This window comes from Vipera berus (genome assembly GCF_964194415.1).
Source record: "Vipera berus genome assembly, chromosome: 1".
Taxonomy (NCBI): Eukaryota; Metazoa; Chordata; class Lepidosauria; order Squamata; family Viperidae; genus Vipera; species Vipera berus.
The window spans coordinates 227,402,767-227,425,423 of record NC_138202.1 but is presented as its reverse complement, the minus strand read 5'-3'; the positions used below and the strand labels follow the sequence as shown (position 1 = coordinate 227,425,423).

The following is a 22,657-nucleotide window of genomic DNA, read 5'->3' as shown; positions in this document are numbered from 1 at the left end:
ACAATTACATTACTTAGCAATAACAATCCTGGCAGGCCTTATTGCCATCATAACCTCAGAGTGCACAGCTCATTAAGTGGGAAACAGTGACACTCCTAGCTAAGGAGTGCAGGAGTACGGGGGGTGTGCTGTAGGGGGAGGCCCTGGAAGGCCTGGCACAGGACTGGATGAATGAAGAAAGGCCAAAGAAAGGAGGGTACAACTCGGTGTGAGTGAAGGGAGGGTGGGGGAGGAAGGGTGCTGTGCCAAGCAACTGCAGGGAGGATGGAGAATGGATTTACCAGAATGATTTGCAACCTTCCTTGGTGACTTCACCATTGACTTTGCTTGTGTGTACACACACACACACACATCTATCTATCTATCTATCTATCTATCTATCTATCTATCTATCTATCTATCTATCTCTATCTATCTATCTATCTATCTATCTATCTATCTATCTATCTATCTATCTATCTATCTATCTATCTATCATCTATCTATCTATCCAGTGCTTTTTTTGTAAAAGAAAAAGGTGCCGGAACTCACACATGTCATACAACCCACCTTGCCTACCCTACAAGGTTCCAACCAAAAAAGGTGCCGGAACTCCGTTCTGAGCGTTCTATGAGAAAAAAAGCCCTGTATCTATCTATCTATCTATCTATCTATCTATCTATCTATCTATCTATCTATCTATCTATCTATCTATCTATCTTTTATCAATGTATAAAATACAAATAAAAATAGGAAAATAAGGGAAGAAAAAAGAAAGGGAGAAAGAAAATATGAGGTACAAGGGAAGAAAGAAAAAGGTATTGACTTCCGACTTTTTTTAGCATAGCTTCAACTTTTTACTTTTACACATTAGTATATAACCAGCCATTTCTATAACAACAAATCTATCTAATCAGTAAAGCCAAAGTCAAAGTTTCATTTTTTTCATCACAAGAAAAAAATCCAGAAGTGATATCCAAATAAAAAGCATGAATATATTCTTCTCTTTGAATAGAACAACCAATTTAATTTAACCATTACTGCTTTACTTCCTTTCTGTTGAAATAATATGTATTTCTGTTTGCACTTAATAATCTTTGTAAACTATCGCCATTTATATTAACAAAATTCACTCTATTCTTTCAGATTCTTTGACCTTAAAGGGAAAAAAACATTTTTTCCATCAATTTTAAAACACTAAGCTTTTCTTTAAAAACATTTCTAAAATTAAAGCATTCTAATGCATCTATTTTTTTTTAACTTCCTCTTAGCATACATGGTTTAAAGTTCAATTTCAGACCAATAAAATTTCAACTAAGTGTTCCAGCTATCATAAGTGCTAGTTGGTTACCACAAACCAAAATCACAATCAGGTGATAAAGGGGATGGTGTGATGGCTTTGAGGACTGGTTCATAAGTACCACTTGTTTAGTGCTGTTGCAACTTTGAACAGTTTCTGAATGAGTGGTCAGTTAACAAGAACTACCTGTACAAATGCTGTTGCATTACTTCTTTTTCCCAACAGCTGTCTGAAACTCTTTTTAAAGTTCCTTTCTGAAATTTTTGCTTTTCTTAGTTTCAGCTTCTCTTCACTTCTTGGCAATTTCCATGGTTTGTTCTGGTACCTAGTTTGTTTTCTTCTCTTTTTTTCATTTTTGGAAGTCTCTTTTCACATTCATCCTTAACAGCTACTTTAAGCTTATTCCACAGTTCCTCTCATTTTCTATCAATGTGGTTCATGACTTCAGAGTGATTCCTGATGGTCAATATACTGTATGCTCAAGATCTTATCATGGAAACCAGATGCCTTTCTTCTTTAAACTTTACTTGGAACTTAGGCTACTGCTAAGCTTGTAAGCCGCCCTGAGTCTTCGGAGAAGGGCGGGATATAAATGGAATTTAAAAAAAAAAAACTTGCACATGAGCAATTCATGATCTGTTCTACAGTCAGCACCTAGCCACCTGTTTCATGCTATAATTGAGCTCCTCCATCCCCTATTAGCAATAATATATATCAAATAATAGAAAATTTGACATTTGGTGATGTCAGTGTATGGAGCTATTGTTTTGGTTGCTTGAAGACAGCGTTAGCTGTGAATATAGCTGCCACAATACAGTGGCAGAATTAGATAAGTCAGTCTCCTGCTTCATTTTAGTTTCCCAGCCTTACAATTCAGTCCCACATAATGGACAAATCTTTTTTACAATTGGTATGAATAGGAATGCAATGTATGATGCGCCTTACAAAAACCCTACTCTGTACCTGCATTATAAGTGGATGTATCTGTTCATCATGTCAGATCATAATGGCATGCTATTATAACGGATAAATGATATCAAAATGAAACCTTATTTTATTTCAAACCAACATGCTGCTGTTCCACTAGACGGTATTTTAGTTAGAAAATTAGTTAATTCTGGTGGTGTGCTGCAAAAGAAATAGATAAGTCTTCAAAGAAGAGATTTGCAACTTAAAATTACTGTAGTAATCTCTTACTGTATGGGGATGGAACAATATAGCATGCCTGTTCGTGAATGAATGCTGACATTAGAGTTTAGGACCGGCTTGTTTATGTTCCTATGCAGGCTCTCAGAATCATCAGTTGTGTTTGGGATGAGATCTTGCAAAATCATTACCTTAAGAATTGTTCCTTGAGTTATCCAGTCCCAGATAACCTTCCCGCACATCTTACAGGAAACATTTATGCAATTATATATTTATTTAAAAATGTCTATGCTGCTCTTGAAAGCATCCCACGTGGTCACTTTGCCAACATTTAAAAAGTAAACAGTACCTAAAAGTTTTAAATTAAAAATTGAAGCATGAAACAAATCCTGCAAACAGCTCAAGCATGTCTAACTTACAGTGAAATGGTATATTAAACAATGAAGATAGCCACTAGGCAGCAGACACTAAAACAGCAGAAAAAAAGTTTAATTAAAAGGCTCCCTTGCAGCCTGAATTTTTCCCCATTAACTTTATATGCTGGATTGCTTAAAGCTGTGTTGTCTTTTTTTTTTTTGGAGGGGTGGGGGGACTAAGAAAACCCAGGCTTCTTAATGAATAAAATTGAGATGCTGTGTTTAGATGCAGTCTGAAATATTTCTTACTCAGCATTTTTAAAATGTGCGCAGCCCTTTATCTCTAGATTTTATAGCCAACATCTGGAGGATACTAGATTTAGAAATGCTGTTCTAAAATTGTTTGGATTAGCAATGCAGTATTTATTGCCATCTTGTCATTTCCCATCACCTGCTTCATGTGATGATGAAGTTTTTTTGGATGATGAAAATGCAGAAAATATTAACCACATTTTTCTTTTTCCATCCTTTCTCCGATAATCATTCCATCCTTTCTCCGATACTCATTTTTTTTAAAGAAAGGGAAGTAAAGGATGGCTTAGAAGGCAGAAAATATAATGTTCAAGATAAAATTTAACAACAGATAAATAAAGATAACCTTTTTTGTCACTTTTTTTCTGTGAACACACTGACGCACATTAAAAATGAAATTCTAATGTATAGAACTCACAGTCTCCTGATTTCTAGCCTAGTGCCTTAACCACTATACAAACTGGCTCTTTGCTAAAATGCTATAATATTATGAAGATCCATATAATTATGTGTGTGTGTGTGTGTGTTCTGGGAGACTGGGAGTTCTAGTCCCACCTTAGGCATGATAGCTAGCTGTGTGACTTTGGGCCAGTCATTCTCTCTCACTTCACAAGGTTATTGTTATGGGGAAAAGAGGAGGAGGAAAGTGTGTTGGACATGTTTGCTACCTTGAGGTATTTGTAAAAATAATAAAAAGCAGGATATAAATAAATAAATAAGTTCCTATTTGTAATGCATTTGGAATGCTCAAAACTAAGATGCTACCGCTTTACTAGTTTTTGTGGTGCATGAAATGTGTATGATTGATTTCCTTTAATTAATAGAAGAAAGCTGTAGAACACAGCTGCTAAATCTAAAAGCAAAAGGCAAACAGCAGAAGCAGACCACAGCTATACATTTCTCTGAACCCCAGAATGCAAACACCAAGAGTCCTAAATAATGATACTAAAATTATTGACCTAATGCTTTCTGCCCTAGAGAAAACATTTACCAGCTGTTTTCTTTTGAAAGCCTTATAAAAATTATCACATCAATACTGCGTAAATAGTATCTCTATTGGAAATTAACATTTTAGAAGACAGCTCTCCCAAAATAGCAATGCAATCCATTTAATTGGTAATAGACTTAAACTTTACTCATGACTATTTCAGACTGTTGGGCCTTGAATTTGTAATTCCCAGTCAATTAACTATCAGTGCGATTATTCGCATATTCCATTCACGTATCATTGCTCTCGGATTTTCAATTATGTTAAAATGCAATGAAAATCCCACTGGAATCAAAGCATAAGGAAATGTATTGGCTTTAATGAACTCTTACAAATTTTGCAATGGTGTCAGCAAATGGTTTTTTTTAAAAAATCCCATTTATATCCCACCCTTCTCCGAAGACTCAGGGCGGCTTACAATCTAAAGCACAAATCAATGTGCTTAGCAATAGCCTTCATTCTATGTATATGCCTGCTTATTAGGGCTTTTGCCCCCCCCAAGCAGCATTATTGCCCCCAACAATCTGGGTCCTCATTTTACCTACCTCAGAAGGATGGAAGGCTGAGTCAACCTTGAGCCTGGTGGGACTCGAACCTGCACTAATTGCAGGCAGCTGGTGTTACTTAAGGAGGCATTAGCCCACTGCTCCACCAATTTTGGATTCCTTGGGATGATCCTATCCCCATTCTGGCTTCAGATCAACCAAACTTAACAGGCAACACAAGCACTTCATAAAAATAGGCAAAAGAGGATCCTCAGCTATTTGAAGACTTCCATAATGGTTGTATTTAATGGGTGATGTGACCAAAACCTGCTGTTGTAAAGGAGAGCCTGAGGGATCCTTTCTATTTTCTGAGCTCCGTTGTTTTCTTGTAGATGTTTCATTACCCAAACTAGGTAACATCATGTTAGCTCGTCTGGGTAATGAAACATCTACAAGAAAACAACAGAGCTCAGAGAGCACCAAGGACTCCTCATTTCAACCCTGAGCTAGAAATATCCTATTTTATTGAAAGCCGTGCCTTTCATAGCAATAGCAATAGCATTTAGATTTATATACCACTTCACAGTGCTTTACAGCTCTTTCTAAGAGATTTACAGAGTCAGCGTATTGCCTCAAACAATCTGGGTCTTCATTTTACTGACCTCGGAAAGATGGAAGGCTGAGTCAACCTTGAGCTGGTGAGAATCAAACTGCCAAACTACAGGCAGCCGGCGGTCAGCAGAAGTAGCCTGCAGTACTGCATTCTAACTCCTGCGCCACCACGATTCAGGCTTTCAAGTGCCTTAATCAACCAGTAGCCAGAAACAATTCCCAGGCCAGATTAATATTTCCCCAAGTGCATCTTCAAGCAGGTTCAGGATCAGCGGGGGAAAGGAAAGGAGCAGAAACCACAGGCCTGCAGAGTGGCAGGAGTGCTTTGCAAAATATTCGCAGCTTCCTCCCCTCTTATCCTTCTGATCCAAATCATGACACCAACTGTGGTGGCCTAAACCTGGCTCACCCAAAAGCAACCAAATCACTTTGGAGATAAGATATAAATTGACCAGCATGCATATAGATACAGTGTACAGTGGGGTCCCAACAAAGCATTAGCAGTTTGCTGATCAGCCCTGAGCAACAGCAGGACCTCAGCTGATGTACCTCTGGTCTACTACATTTCAAAATGTGACAAAGAAAAAGGCAGACACAGTGTATATTACAGCCCAATATTGGAAAGCTGATGATAAACTCATCTGGGGTGACTTTCTTATAGTTTATTTCTCCCTACTAGGTCAACGTGCAAGCTATGCTATCTCTGAGATATGGTCAGTGAATATCAACAATGTGGTTTATTGGGCTACAGATTCTTGTCCTCATCGCCATTCAGGGCCAGTTCAGGTTGCCGCGAATATTTCCTTATAAGGGCACTTGGGATGGGGGGATCTCAAAGGTTTAGTAGTGAATGCAGATCACATGTGTGGAGAGGGGAGGGAGGTATTTTATAAAACCACCTTGGGTGCATATCTGTGAGTTCCAAAGGTCACTCCCATGATGGGTTAACTGAAGCTTTCTCCCACTGCAAAGTCAAATGGGCTTCCTTTACACCTTGTTGCTTGAGTCTGAGTGTTTGAAGAAAACCCTGCTTCTCCTATGAGAAACAGACCAATAGAGCACAATAAAACAGTGTTTTTTCAACCTTGGGCTCATTATGATGGGTGGACTTCAACTCCCAAAATTCCCCTGACAGTTTTGCTTTGCTGGCAGGGGAATTCTGGGAGTTGAAGTCCACCTATCATAAAGAGCCCAATACTGAGAAACATTGCAGTAGAAAATAAATTACTGGCTGTAATGGCTTCCTGCTTACTGTATATCCAATGTGTGATCCATGAAAAAAGGTATGGCCACAGCGAATCAGGACACAAAGCCATGGAAGAAAGAAACGCTGTCCTGAACAGAAGGTGGAGGCTGCTTTGAAGAGGAGGATTTACTATCTCTGTGGCATTTTTTGCCTGCCTCCATCCCTCAAAGTGATGAGATGACTGATAGATTTAAGGCCCGTTATATTATTATTCTGTACTTTCTCCCCCCCCCCGCTCCAAAATCCATTGATTTAGTACAATCCTTGCAGCAACAAAACTTTTCAATTATTTTACATCTGTACTAGCCTGAAACCAAAAAGTCCTCAAAGTATTGCTATTTTCCCTCTTTTCCTAAAATACATTCCAGAAGGAGCACATGATTTTTCTGGACTCTGGTCCCTATTGGCAAATTCAGAGGAAGAAATTTCTTTGTTTTATTGATGCTCCAGCTGAAAATATGGATTCAATCCAGAACATTCCTATAACTGGTTATAAATGTATTCCATCATGTATCCAACTTCCTTAGCCTGGTCATTTCCTGATTAGATTGCATGGCCGCTTGTCAGAAAGCCAAGCGCTCTCGGCCAACCGGCAAGCATACTGACAACTACAAATTGACAATAAAGGATCTGCTTGTGCCATATGCATAGCAAAGGATTTGTTTCAATTTAGCTTGAGGGGTGTTCAGCACTGCCTTATTGCCATGCATTAATCTCAATTTGATATCAGTTTCATGTCCAGCTGATGTCCACTTTCCATGTTACAGTGCTAAAAATAGATGCTGCTTCTTTTAGTTCTTCCCAAATTGAGCAGGGATCATATTTTACTACCTGAAGATTAATCTAACAAAGCAGTTATGAGTAGGGTAGTCTTATTACTCCTGGAATTCATGAAAAGATATGGAGAGAAAACGTATCTGAAAAAACACACACATTTGTATGGAATCTAATTAAAATGGTCACAGTGGCTTAAGATCCAATGGAATTTATGCAGCCATATCATGTCCAGAATTCCAGGGCATATTATCTATTCTTTCCATGTATTTATTGCAAATAGAAAGAAAATAACTAAAGGGATCAATTTGATTTAGATCAGCGGCTCTCAACCTTTTTTATACCCCGCACCCCTAGAATGTTTCTGATATATTCTTGCACCCCTTACAGAAGTTTGAAATAACAGCAACAAATTATGCATATACACTATAATTTTGAAAACCCATGTTTTTGCACCCCCTGGAATATCGTCTCGCACCCCCAGGGGGTGCAGTTACCCCCGTTTGGGAACCCCTGATTTAGATGCATTTAAGAAATTTGGAAAAACTACTGATATTTGGCATGGGGGAAGGATGTTGGCATGTGAGTGCACTGATAGTTAAGAATATTCAAAAGGTTATAATTCTAGAGGTTTTCAGTCCTGACAACAGTGGGCGCAAGCCTCCTAATTTATGCATGTGTTTGCACATGATGTGAAACCTACGATGAATTACAATGGAGGCTTTCCTCTGGGAAACTGTTGCATAAGAAAATAAAGATCAATATGAACCTAATTGTGTTGCAAAATTCTAATTAAGAATTAGGTGGTCTGTGATATTTTGGACTCATAAAAAAAATCCACCTTGGTCTGCAAATTTTATATACTAGAGTATTCCCTTAGCAAATACCAGAAGAAGTAGTTAAAAGACCTGGCCTTGCAAAGTCCACCATTCCTTGGCAATTAAATTACATCTTGTCTTTCTAAAAAAAAAAAGGTTACCTGGTACATATTTTGGGATTCCATTTATCGTGAAAACATTTGTTCTGAATTTTGTTTGTAAAACAATAAAATTATTAATGAATTATTTTCTGTCTTGGAAACACGTTAAGTAGACATATTGTAACTATTAAAATAGACATTGATAAGTGTTTGACGGAGGGCGAGGGTCCCAAATAGTAAGAAGATGTAGGCAATGCTATTTGGGTTTTAGTAAATTCTGGGAAGTCTACAATTTTTACAGTCCTTATTTTTGAAAATGTTCAAAGTTATACGAGTAGAAGACAATCTAAGTAAGAAAATCCATGTAGATTTCAAACAAAGGAATTCATAACCTATGTTGATGTCACTATTCACTGCTTTCACCAATGGAATTGATCTCACCAATTCTTCAGACAACGGTAGCTCACAATATAACTTTGAACCAGAATGGAGGCAGTTATGGCAAGATAATTGAAAGCTTCTGATCAAGGCATCTAGAGTCTTGCATAGACACTTGCTTTTTAATTTACTGTCTCTCTAGACACCATACCACTATTTGGATAAAAACAGCATAGTAAGAGATGATGACAAAAAATAAATAAATCAAATACTTTATCTGCTTATTCTCATGATGGTTCAAGACATTTTTCTGCCTGATTAGCAAGGTAGGCAGTATCCAATGGGTGATGATGGTCATGATGATGACACCACTGGAATTGAGAAAAGGGCTACCAGTCAATTGCAAAAGGCAGCTTTACTTAAAACAGCTTGCATCCTTATTTCTTGTCCATCACTATTCATTGCTATTCCGTTATACTGGATAGACAGTACCAGTTCGATAGACAAATTGACAATATAAATACTCCTGGAACAAACCTAAATGGCTTAATTTATGACTAGATTGCCTGAATTAAACTCTTATATACAGCATTTTAAAACAAACAAACAAACAAAACCAGTAAAATTTAGAAGATTAAATCTGATAGATTACCACAGAATTTTTGCAAAGTTCATTTTCTTGTATTTTATGTACGATGTTTTATGAAATCTATGCTTTCAATTTGGTATCCTTTAATTTTTAAAAAAAAGAAGATGATAAAACTAAATCTTACAATCTTATGCATGACACTAATCTGGAGCCAGTCTTTTCCCTCTGCAGTATACATAGCCAGGAATTCCTATTGGTTTTTAGCAATGCAAAGTATTCTTGCAGAGAGTTGGATTTAAAATGAGCTTATTGTGAGAGGAGTGTACTACAGTTCAATTGTTTGCAATAGTGTTAGATCTTTATAGTAAACCTTTAAAGTAATATGCTCTTTGAACATGTTGAAGTATGTTCTAATCAACTTGAGGTAGGGACTTGTTACTTTTCCGTAGCTTAAGGGGGGAAAACTATGTTATTCATAGCTGTATGTAAGATAAATGGGGAATGGGAATGGACTATGATCATAGCTTTAATATGGCACAAATTTTGATTCTTTCACCAAAAGGCAGCTCTTTATTTCTTCTACTTTGTGTCCTCTATCTTTCTACTTGCTGGTTGCTAAGCAACTGCAAGACCATAAATACTGTTTGCATAAAGCACCAAGTTTATTTTATATGCTTCAAAAAGCAGTAATTGGCAACCTTATGAACAGTAGCTCTGTGTTCAGATGGACTTCATCCTAATTGTAGAGGATGCTATGTCATCCTGACTTGCCTTCAGAAAATGAGGACATTCTGTCATACTTGAAGCTCAGTATTTAGCCAAGCAAGGATTTCTGCCCCAAATGATCCAAACTAAATCACAACAAAAGTACTTTTTAAGTCATCATATCTCCTTTCTATTTATTCTGTAATGTCTCATTAAGGATAGGATTGCACTAATGTGCTATACTGCTGCCCTAAGGGAAATAGGAACCCCTCCCCGCCACACACACACACACACACACTATTCACTGTATGTGCCTTTTTCTTCTCAACCTTTGATCAGAAAGGAACACTGGCATTGTTGAAAGATATCCTGGGAATGGCCCAGAGAACCCTTCCCAATATGACATATATTCACCTACATGGAGTCTAATTATATTGATGACATCTCTATAATAGAATACGGTAAAATTAAAGGTTTCCCTGTCCAGTTGTGTCCAATTCTAGGGGGCAATGTTCATCTCCATTTCTTAGCTGAGGGAGCGAGGACTGTCTGAAGACATTTTCATGGTCATGTCGCCAGCATGGCTATATGTTCAAGGTACAGGGAACACTGTTACCATCCCACTGAAGTTGTACCTATTTCTCTAGCCGCATTTACATGATTTTGAACTGCGAGGTGGGCAGGAGCTGGAGCAAGGACCAGGGGTTCACCCTGGTACCTGGCTCTTGGGTCTTGAACCCGGGGCTGTTGGCTTTCCAGCTGACAAGCTCAGAATCTTTAACTGTGTAATCATCACACCCCCATATAATAGAATATAGAAGATTTAATTGCAAGAGTACTCTTAGCCAAATTCAATTAGAAAAAAGAAAAAAATATCATTTTCAGTAAAAACAGACAAATAAAAGCAGACAAACCATTTCTGATTTTTAAAGCTGTCTCTTAATAAAGAAATAAAACCAATATTCTATTTTCCCCCAACCATTTCAGAGTTTTTAAGATCTGTGAAGTTTCCCAATGCTAGCATATACAAATTCATGTTGTTCCAAATAAGTACACTCAGGGTGCGGAGAATTTGGATTCTTCCAAGTTTCACTTTGCTAGCAGAAAGGGAGTCAAATTAGTTAGAACGGAGGGTCCCCAATCCCTGAGCCATGGCCCACTACTGGGACATGGCCTATTTGGAACCAGGCCATGTGACTGGCAGGCCAATGCACATGCAGCTCGTGCATGCACACGTGCATGCAGCTCACCTTGCGCAAGTAAAGCTGCGTGTGCATCTCCACTGGCCCACTACTCACAGAAGTCGAGCTGCACATGCACACATGTGTGCCAGTCCACTGCTCACATGGTCCTGTACCTCTCCCCCCCCCAACCTGGCCAGGCCTCCAAGCCCCAAAGATTGGGTACCACTGAGTTAGAGAATAGTCAGTTCATGTCTATAGAAAACTGCAAACAATAGTGCTGAGTTAATTCACAGAAAACCCTGTAACTCATGTTCTAAAGAAAAGAAGTAGCTTTGAATCCAGTTTCCATTCTCCAGTAAGGGTCCAGGACTAAGATTCAGACTGAAAAAAAGCTTGGGTTATTGAACTTTTGATTTTTTTTGTTATCTAGATCAATGTTTCTCAACCATCGTGACTGGGAAATCCTGGGAGTTGAAGTTCACACATCTTTGTATTGCCAAGGTTGAGAAACACCTATCTAGACATTTCTTTCCATTTGGCTGCTGTTTTTGGTGAATTTCCCTTAGGGCCAGGTTTGTGGTGCTATATAAATATGCATCCTGTAGCTTTCTTTTGAAACTAACTCCCTTCAATATTTTCCTTCACTGGAACATCCTGTGCATAATTTAAGAATTACACACTAATTTATTTTAATAGAGGAAAGAAAAAGGAATGCTACTATATGAATGTCTGTATTTGCTACTATTGCTGTTCTGATTCCTGGAGCATCTTAATCTGAAGAGATGCTGACCTGGGAGGATTTTACAAAATAAACCTTTGCAGACAGACATTTGGAAGAGATTGCAATGTTTATTTATTTATTTAAACATTTTTTATAGATACACATCTCACAATATAGTGATTCAAGGTGGCATTCCTGTAGCCTGACTCTTGAATCTTGTGTATATGCTATTTGTCAGTTTAGATAAGGAAACTAAGAAGATAAAATCTAATGAGAATGATAAGTTGATTTTTACTGTTGTTCTTAATAATGGCACCAAACCAAAGCTTTCCAAACGTTTAATATTTTATTTTAAAACAGCCATTTACTAGGATATTTACACATTACAGTTTATGTGAGTTTATATTTGTTATTTTAGAGTTTACTGTGTTGAAAAGAGAATACCTGTGTGAATAAAGTTTTATAGACACAATGCAATCAACTAGCTGTATGGCGGATGTCTGAACATCAATAAGTTTATTAAAACAGAAAACTGCAATCCCATATCCCAACATTAAAGATTGTTTTGTCCTAATATACAGAGTACAGATGTTAAGATTAGCAATAACGTTTCTCTTTTATTATTTAATGTCATTTGTTCTACAGGCTGTCACTTGAGCAAGATATGGAACAATATTAGTTTATTGATCTTTTATAGAACCAAGCTTTGCACAGATTTGAAAGTCAATCTTACAGGTAATCCTCCACTTATGACCATAATGAAGCCTGGAATTTCCATCGTAAGTCATTGTGGTCGTAAGTGGAGGCACCCATGTGACCAATCTGATTTTATGATTTTTTGCAGTGGTAATTAAGCAAGTGTTGCTGTTGTGAAGGAAATGTGGTCGTTAAGCAAATGTAGAGGTTGTTAAGCAAACCCATTCATCCCTATTTGTGTGTGTGTGTGTGGGGGGGTTTCTGCAAGAAATTGTTAGAAAATGTCATAAATTGCACTCGTGTGACTGCAGAATGCTGCTACTAGTCGTAAAGATGAGTTGCTTACAGTCATGTGACTGTATGCATGTGCCACCATCAGAATTCAGGAACTGAGTTAAAGGTAGCTTTTTAGGAGTTCATTGTAACTTCAAATGATTGTTAAGTGATTGGTCATTTTGTGAGGACTATTTGTTCTAGATTTACAGATATAGTTGTTAAGTGAATCTAGCTTTTCACATTTATTCCTTGTTGGAAGCCATCTGGGAAGGTCACAAGTGGTGATCACATGACCCTGGGTTGGTGCAACCATCATAAATATATGCATGTTGTCAAGCGCCCAAATTTTGATTACCTGACTATGGGGAGGCTGTGATGGTCGTAAGTGTGAGAGCTGGCTACTTTTTCAGTGCAACTGTAACTCTGAATGGTTTCTAAATGAATGGTTTTAAGTTAAGAACTAGGTGTAGATCAATCTCAAATGGTCTTGGAAGGACCTGGCAGCTGCTGAAATCCAGCTGCTGACAGTATGGGCAGCCACTCATTGGTGAGGTGATGCATGCGCTCTCTGAAGAGGAGAAGAAAAGCATTCCTTTAATTTTCCTTTACTACGGGCTAAGAACGAATCAAAGGAAATGCCATGAACACATGGCAGGAAAAAGCAGTTAGCATGAACAGTCATGCCAGGATAAAGTAAATAAATAAGTAAAGTAAAAGTCCATTTAATAGTAGGTCAGTGACAAAAGGACACAAATGTGTGTAACTTCTTAAATAGAAAGTTAGGGATGGGTAAGAATAATAATAAGAATAATAATAAGAAGAAACTTTTAAGCATAAAAGATATAAAGAAGATTCTTTATAACTTTTCTGCTATTTTAAGAAGATTCTTTAGGTTTTTTTAAAAAAAATGTTCTATAAAAGCATACAAATATCCTTGTTTTTATTATCCATGGATTTCTCCTGCCAACCAAAAGTCACAAGGTTTTTTTTCTATTACACAAATGTTTGAATAACACATTGATAATACTCTTTTCAAAAACATGTTAAATGTAATTTTTAAAATTCTATTATTTTTATCCTGCCTTTATTATTTTTTAAAATAACTCAAGGTGTTAAACATCCTTAATACTTCCTCCTCCTCCTCCTCCTATTTTACCCACAGCAACAACCCTTGCAAGGTGGGTTGGGCTGAGAGAAAGTGACTGGCTCAAAATCATCACGCCTAAGGCCGGATTAGAACTCACAAATCTCTTGGTTATTAACTGGCATCCTGAACACTAGGCCAAACTGGCTGTCTTTTTTTGCAACTTCATAATAACCCTAAAGAAGTAAATAGATGATGATTAACTCCCCCCCCCATTAATTAATCATTTTGCATACTGTAGAAAAGCATTTTTTTAAAGTATCATTTTTTCCCATAGTTTTTTTTTATCTATAATTTTTTACAGGCGATACACATTTAAACAGAAAAGACACACATTTCTTGTATTCTTTCTTCCCATCACAGGAAATGCAGCACAAGGAAGCTTAGAGTCTAAAGTGGCGTTGTTCTTCAATATGAATTGATTTACATTGGAAGCTGCAATTTTTTTTAAAAAAAACTGAAAAACTGCAGAATTCTAGGGAGCTTTATAAGCAAGAAAACTATTTAAGGTAGTTGTTGTTGTTGTTGTTAGCTGCGAAGTCGTGTCCGACCCATCGTGACCCTATGGACAACATTCCTCCAGGCCTTCCTGTCCTCTACCATCTTCTGGAGTCCATTTAAGCTCACGCCTACTGCTTCAGTGACTCCATCCAGCCACCTCATTCTCTGTCGTCCCCTTCTTCTATTGCCCTCGATCTTTCCCAGCATTAGGCTCTTCTCCAGTGAGTCCTTCCTTCTCATTAGGTGGCCAAAGTATTTGAGTTTTAGCTTCAGGATCTGGCCTTCTAAAGAGCAGTCAGGGTTGATCTCCTCTAGGACTGACCGGTTTGATCGCCTTGCAGTCCAAGGGACTCGCAGGAGTCTTCTCCAGCACCATAGTTCAAAGGCCTCAATTCTTTGGCGCTCAGCCTTTCTTATGGTCCAACTTTCACTGCCATACATTGCAACTGGGAAGACCATAGCCTTGACTATACGCACTTTTGTTGGCAGGGTGATGTCTCTGCTTTTTAGTGTGCTGTCTAGATTTGCCATGGCTTTCCTCCCCAGGAGCAAGCGTCTTTTAATTTCTTGGCTACAGTCCCCATCTGCAGTGATCTTGGAGCCCAGGAAAACAAAATCTGTCACTACCTCCATTTCTTCCCCATCTATTTGCCAGGAATTGAGAGGGCCGGATGCCATGATCTTGGTTTTCTTAATGTTAAGTTTCAACCCAACTTTTGCACTCTCCTTCTTCACCCGCAACAAGAGGCTCTTTAGTTCTTCTTCACTTTCTGCCATTAATTTAAGGTAGTACGGAAGGCTAATTCAATAATTAGCTAAGGATAGATAAGATTTAAAAAAAAAAAATTCCCAGAGAATAAAGTAGTATCTAACCCTCAAGAGATCTGATTGAAAATGAGTGTGGGAGTGTTTTCCCACATTTACTGGTTGAAAGCATCTCAGAATCTTATTTCAGACTTCCACATTTCCCAGAGGCTGAAACAAAAGTACTGTTTTCTTTCTCTAGAAAACTGAGCTTCTGTACCTTTGCAAGTTGCAGATGACACCCTTAGGTGTATGAACCTTTTTCCCCCCCAGATACCTCTTTAAGGCTCAATTACATTATGGGTGAGAAAAACCTAATTCTTCTCTTCAGCCTTTTGTTTATTACATGTTCATCCTACTTCGTGGTTGGAAATTAAGAAAATAAATCTCTGTTAGTGACAAGAGTTTCCTTCCCTCCTACAAAAGCTAAGCCAAACAAGAACAGAATGGCATTCTGTAAGAGCCTTGGTGGAGCAGTGGGCTAATGCCTCCTTAAGTAACACCAGCTGCCTGCAATTAGTGCAGGTTCGAGTCCCACCAGGCTCAAGGTTGACTCAGCCTTCCATCCTTCCGAGGTAGGTAAAATGAGGACCCAGATTGTTGGGGGCAATAAGCTGACTTTGTAATAATGCCGCTTGGGGTGTGTGTGAAAGCCCTAATAAGCAGGCATATACATAGAATGAAGGCTACTGCTAAGCTTGTAAGCCGCCCTGAGTCTTCGGAGAAGGGCGGGATATAAATGGAATTAAAATAAAATAAATAAATAAATAATTGTACCACATTATACACAGGACTTGTGGACTTCAACTACCAGAATTCCTTAGCCAGACATGCCGGTTGGGAAATTCTGGTAGTTGAAGTCCACAAGTTGCCAAGTCTGAAGATCCCTGATCTGAAACTGACCCCAGACTAACAATGGCCTAGTCTTAATACAGGCACATCTGAAATTCTGTCAATGATAACTGAATTCCACTCCAAGAGGTGGAATTTGTTGAACCCATATGAGCTCTTTTCTTTTTTCCCCCTCTTTATTTCTGGCCCTTCCTAATTGGCTGGGTTCATATCTTGTGCTACTAGCTGATATGTTTTAACTATAGTTTGTTGAAGAAGTGGCTCACTTCATGCATCTGATCATAAGCCACAGTTTGTGAACCCCATGGCTCAGTTCACATAAGATAGTAAGTCCTTGTGGAACAAGTCAGATTATAATTTAGTGTTATAGCTAATCTGTCATTCCAATTACAGTCTTTCCTGTATCTAGATAACTTGGTCATTCAACTTGATGCAGAGGGAGTATGTATGAATTAATTCTCATTTTCACTTAGCCCCATGACCTTCAGGTTCCTTAACTAAAATTTTACCATTAACTTGCTGGTTCTTACAGACATGTCTGAAATTTATTAAGCCTTTCCTATTCCCCCATTCCTACCCCCCCCAAACAAATCCTAATGTACAGTGTTTTACAATCAGCCCAAATGCATCACTCTATGTTCTAGTGTATCTGCATTTCAGAAATGGTACACCTGGTCAAGCATCTTCCTCCAATAAGATCCTTGCTAACAAGAACATCCAGTCTGCCTTCAATAGAGATTGTGCAGGCAGTTGAATAAATGGAATAAATCGACTCTGTGATAAGGCTTGCCAGAAGGATTACAGTTCTCCTCACCCATTCAGCCATCATAAGAACACTTAAAAGACAAAAATACGAAGATAAAGATGACTGTGCCTAGATTTTTTTTTACCAATTTGCAATAAGAAGGATGTATTCATAAAATGCAACTAATGACAGTTTCCTATTGCCAGCTGAGTGGGGATTTTATTTCCCCTCCCAATTCAAGCTATGTTTAACAGGATATAAATACATCTTTAGGAACTACTTAATTATAAAAGGCTTTACATTTAGAGAAAGAAATGTGGCAATGTCTGCATTATAATGGTTTGGTTTGAACAATTGGCAGATATGCTAGGAAATCCTTCTCTTTTAACAGGCGTACTGAATTCCCACAGCTTTAATATCTACTCATTAGAGTTTCAGATTTAAATTCAGTAGAAAATGGTAATTTATTAGGTTATAGTTTTAACCTGCAAATCCTTTTTTTAATTAAATCTTTTATGTTAGGATTTGGAAACTCCCACAAGCATTTGACAGCATTTCAAGTTAATATTTAAAGTCAAAAGTCTATTCATAGGTATTTGGGACATAATAAAAAGTTACCTGAAGTAATCTTTGTTGTGGGCATAACAGCAAGTGTTAGGAATATATTTATGCCAAAACTGCATGTGAGTCTAAGCATTATGCACAAAATGCCTCCCCCAACCTTTTCTCTTTGCAGACATTTTATTCATTATAAAACAGATTGATTTTATGCCTCAGTGTAATTCTGAGCTTTGGCATATCTATATTTGAGGGATTAATGAGCTCAGCAAGATGGATAGAAAAAAACCTGCTTGTCATAAATCAAGGCTACTTGTTGCAGAATTGCCTATTTAATCAGCAGCATGCCCCCATATGGTTCTGTAGGATATACTAATCAAATTGGGAATAAACATGTTCTATGCTGAATCTTAGAATTTAGTCATAACGGGACCAATGGAAACTGAAACATTTCCTGTTGGCCTACTTTAGGGATTTTAAGATCTAACGCTCACGTATGTCATGCAGCATACAAAATGTTGAAATAATGGATAGTGCAGAATGCAGCAGCTCTAACAGCTATGGACAAATCCCGAGCTGGTCATAACACACCAAGTTTAGAAGTTGCATTGATGCCTAGTTGGCTTTCAACTTAAGTTGCTATTGTAACCTTTAATGCTTTTCATGGTTTAAGGTCTGGATATCTGGAATTGCCTTCTCCTACTAACACCTCTCACCCAGTAGGGTCTAGTAGAGTGAACTCTTCACAGGTTCCTGCAATCAGAGATGTCCACCTACATGCTCCTATCCTCTTTAATAGTGTTCCCTCACATTTTAAGTGCTACTGTTTCTTTTGGTCTTCAAAACATCTGTGAAGACTTGGTTTTTTCACCAAGCCTTGATGGAAGGGTTGCTTTGGTTATCGCTCTGGATAAATAGTCATTTTTAATTGTCACAGTCATTCTGTATACTGCAACTTAATAATATACGATCTTGGTTTTAAGATTTGGTTCTTATGTATTTATTTTAAGGCAAAATTCAGATTTGGGAAGTTGTATATCACTCAGAATTGATTGATCGATTGATTGGAGAAGGCCTGTTAATTAAAGGAGTGCACTGTAGTGTTCATGGACCAAATTCACCAGTGGTCTCTAGTGGTGGATTAGGAAGCATGTTTTCTAGGATAAATAATGTGACTCTGATGTAAATTTATTCTGTATAGCTTAATACTATCTTTGTTAAAAATGCATTATCTCACTTTACCCCATTTATTCCTAATGGTTATCCCTTTAAGAATGAAGAGAAAAAATGGCTTCGTGAAAATTAGCGGGAGCTAAATTTGTTCCCATATACTCTATTCAATGCAAAGCACCGCATGAATACATGGAATTACATCTTGAAATGCTAAATTTTCAGTCTCAAGCCTGCTTTGTGTGGATTCGACCATAGGACAGAGAGAAAAAATGATTGAAATTATGTTCATTTCTTCTTTTCCTTCTTGTCTTCCAGGTCAGAACTGCGGAGGTTTAGTACAAGGCCCCAATGGGACGATAGAAAGCCCAGGATTCCCTCATGGCTACCCAAATTACGCCAACTGCACATGGATCATAATCACAGGCGAACGTAACAGGATACAATTATCATTCCATACTTTTGCCCTTGAAGAGGATTTTGATATTTTATCTGTTTATGATGGGCAGCCGCAACAAGGGAACCTAAAAGTGAGGTAAAGTAAAATCTAGTCACTCCTTGTAAATAATATAGAATTCAATGTTATAATGTAAAGGTGGTTTATTCACCTTTGGCTGCTTCACATATGAACTTCCCTACAGAAGACAAAAAGCTTCTGCTTTGCGTAACAGCAAAGAGATGTTTCCTCAAATCATGCTATTTTTCTTTTATGGTATCAGACTTGGACCCAGTCTCTGTAAGGCTGCTTGTTTGCTTGCATGCATGCTTAGATATTTATTATTGTTCTGAAGCAATTGTGGTATTCCAAGATAAACATATTGTTGGAAATGTGTTGTTTCTGTTCAAAAAAAGAACTTTTGGTATTTCTAAAACCCATTTAGCTTTGCTATTAACAATTGAAGGAGAAGGCATGGAGATGTCTGTATTGGCTTGCTATTCAGCTCACAAACCCGCCTATAAGAAAATGTATTTCTTTCTGCAAGTCTGCTTATTGCTGTTGAACAGATAACATCATCACCACTCTAGAATTCCTTTTATATAAGGAATTCTTTTAAGTATAAAATAATTTTCTTTTTAATATTTATATATTTTATGTATTATTTTATATTCCTTTTATATAAGGAAAACAAGTTCTGCTTCAAAGAATTCTTAAAAAAATGGGCTTATTTAGAAGAATGCTTTATATTTTTATTATAATACATTTTGATTTGAATGTTATAGACTTATTTCTTATAGATGGTCACATAATGTTAGAAAAATTTAAAACTTTTCTTAGTTGATATTTATATGGACCCTCAGAACGTTATTAAGGACTAACATCCAAGAACAAATTTTTCCCTCGTTAGAAAACTTGCTCTATTGGGAAAAAATGGGTCTCAATCCACAATGTAGTCAATTAGTATAGGCCAACACTTACCCATTGAAGAGTTTGGGTAACTTATATATGTAAAGTAGGACATCATACTTCAAGACATGTCCATGGTTCCTCAAACCATACTGTATATAGATCACTTTTACTTGAAAAGAACTGTATAATTTACATTTGAATGAAATGATTGTCCTGAGAGAAGACAATCTTAAGACTCTTTTCTGAATCACAACATAGGCAGACAGGTGGGCAAAGAGTAACCCTGGACTTCTAATTCTTAAGCTCCAGATGATTTATTATTGATAAGCTTACTTCCATTTTCTGAATCACACTGGAAAAAGGAGGACCTGCAGATGAAGAATCTACTATGGGAGTTCATATCCCCTTACTTATGACCTGTTTTCACTAGAAATCTTAAACACTCTCTCCTGCCCCAACTTGAGTCATGAATGGGACAAGCAACCAAAATAACATGATGTCTGCCTCCATTTTGTCAATGATTCTCCTAGATTCTACTTCATCATGGAAGGTTACATGTTTCCTTCTCCCTTTCAGTAATGCAACAGGAACTCTCAGCATCTCAGTCTGCAGACTCTGGGATCTTCTTTTATAACAGCGCTATGTAGGTTGTTATTTAAAAGCATTGTGTAAATGTATGATGATCTGTGACTCAGTAGTGTCTAGCTGCTACATTCACTATAATGAGCAAAACAGTCCTGATAATGAACGCCATCACTAAAATAGCAGATTCTAATTAAACAGAACAAAAAGCTCTAAGGAGACACTCTTCATATTTTACACTTCAAGCGGTTTATTTTAGACAATTAACAGCACTTATGACAATGCTGAAATATAAATATAATATTGAGGTCAGGAATGATGATATCTGTTGTGCAATTCTATGAAAATGTATTGCTCACTGCATAATGCATTACATATACATGTCTTAAAACTGTGAGGTTCCCTTTGACACTAAACTTACCTAATTTTAATAGTACAAATAATTGCTTAAAGATATTACCATTTTTGCTTTAAATGATTGTCTGCCAAAAAATAATTTTTGCTAATTGAACTTGTCCACTTTTGTGTATTATTTGGCTCCCATTTTATTGATATAGGCATTATTTTATTCATTTAAAATATTTATATAGCCACCCATCTTATAACCAATTATAGGCAATTCCCAATTATCTTAAAGTAAAGTTGCCTAGGGTAGCCCACTCCATCTGAAAGTCTGAGTGACTTTTCCCTTTAGAAGATGTGTTGGCTTTGCACAATCACACATTTGTGCATCTATATAATAATATGTATCTGTCAGACGCAGGTTCTAAACAAAAACCAACAGAACTATAAGAGGATATTCCAGAAGTTAATCGTCTGTCAAAAAACTATTCAATTAATTGATCTCACAAATAGAAAAAAAACAGTGGGAGAGATCTTTATTCCATTTTTTAAAATTAGGAATCATTGGAGAGTTTCATTCAATTGTTTAAAAGAAAATACCTACTCCATTTTGTGAATAACTGTTTAAACAAATACACTGAGAATTATTTCTCAACATAGGAACACACAAACCTTCACTGTCTAATCCTGGTTAGCTTTAGACTATATCTTTCTGCTTTCTGTTTACAGATTGCTTACAACCTCCAAACAAATTACAAAAATATGAAACGCAGCAGTAAAATCAGTATAATTAGACGGAATGAGACAACTTGCCTTGGCCACCTCGCCTGGTTTAAGGGAGGCGAAAGTTCCTGCCAACTCCTTCTCCAAAGGCTTCCTCGCCTTGCTTTCCAGTGCCCCCTTCTGCAAAAGACAGGCTGAGCAGAAGTCATTGTTCCAGGCTAGACACTTCAACAGGAAAAACCTTCATGGTGGTAGCTGTCAGGAGCGAATCGCCCTGTCACCGTCCCTGCTTGGCCTTTTCCCTGCTCGGCAGTCATTGGGGTCCAACGCAGCATGCTGAAGGAGAGGTCCTTCTCCTCAAGCCCAGGTGTGATTGGAAGCTTGTCTGCTGGCTAATGGAGGCAATCACGAAGCTGCCTTGAGCAAGGGGAGACAGCTTCTGTTACCGCACAATTCCAAGTGCCAAAGCCCTTGACCTTCTATCTATTGGAAGCCACCTTTTACTCCCTTTGGAACCCCAGAAGGAGAAGAGAGAAATATAAATCCCATCTATCCCTCCCCTCTTTTCATTGAGGGGGAGGGTGAAGTGAGGCGAGGAAGCCTTTGGAGTCGGGGTCTAGCTGGTGGGAACATTTGCTTCCCTTAAGCTGGGCTGGCTTTGGAAACCAGAGTGGAAGGCTCAGGCCTGGTTTAGTTAAATAGACACTGGTGTAACCATGACCCACTACTTTAGTGCAGCCAATTCCAGTTCTCCCAGTATCTGCCTAGGCAGTTTTCCCGAGCGGCACGGGTTCTTCTGGGGATCAGAGCTGACATTAATAAAACTAAGAAAGATGGAAGAGAGGGATGGGCAACCAAAGAATATTAAGAGAGGAATGGTTCTAGAGTCCAGTTATCTTACATTGAGTTATTCCTTATTGAATTGTCCTGCAGTGAGGTCTCCCATGTCAAGTTGACCACATCAAGTTGTCCCGTGGCAAGTTGGCCATGGCGAGTTGTCTTAGGTCCTAATTAGAATCACAGTTAAAATCAGCATGAACAGTTAAAAGCTCAAGAAAAGAAATGAATGTTTTGCTGCTTTCTTAAATACTGGGATAGTGGGAACTAAACCTACAGTACTTCTATTGAAAGAATTCCATAGCTCAGGAACCTCAAAGGAGACGGCCTTGTCCTGCAAATCACATAAACAAGATTTTACAGAAGAGTTACTCAACCTTGGCAA

At 37.7% G+C, this 22,657-nt stretch overlaps 1 protein-coding gene across 1 annotated transcript in view; it reads left to right on the top strand.

Moving 5' to 3' along the window:
* CSMD1 (CUB and Sushi multiple domains 1) overlaps positions 1 to 22,657 on the top strand; it is a gene marked incomplete at its 5' end in the record, with an annotated part of 1,150,904 nt that overhangs the window by 260,367 nt on the left and 867,880 nt on the right. Inside the window, one exon of the mRNA XM_081335496.1 lies at positions 18,759 to 18,975. Coding sequence (XP_081191622.1) covers positions 18,759 to 18,975 — 217 coding nt within the window. The remainder of the gene's footprint in view (positions 1 to 18,758; positions 18,976 to 22,657) is intronic.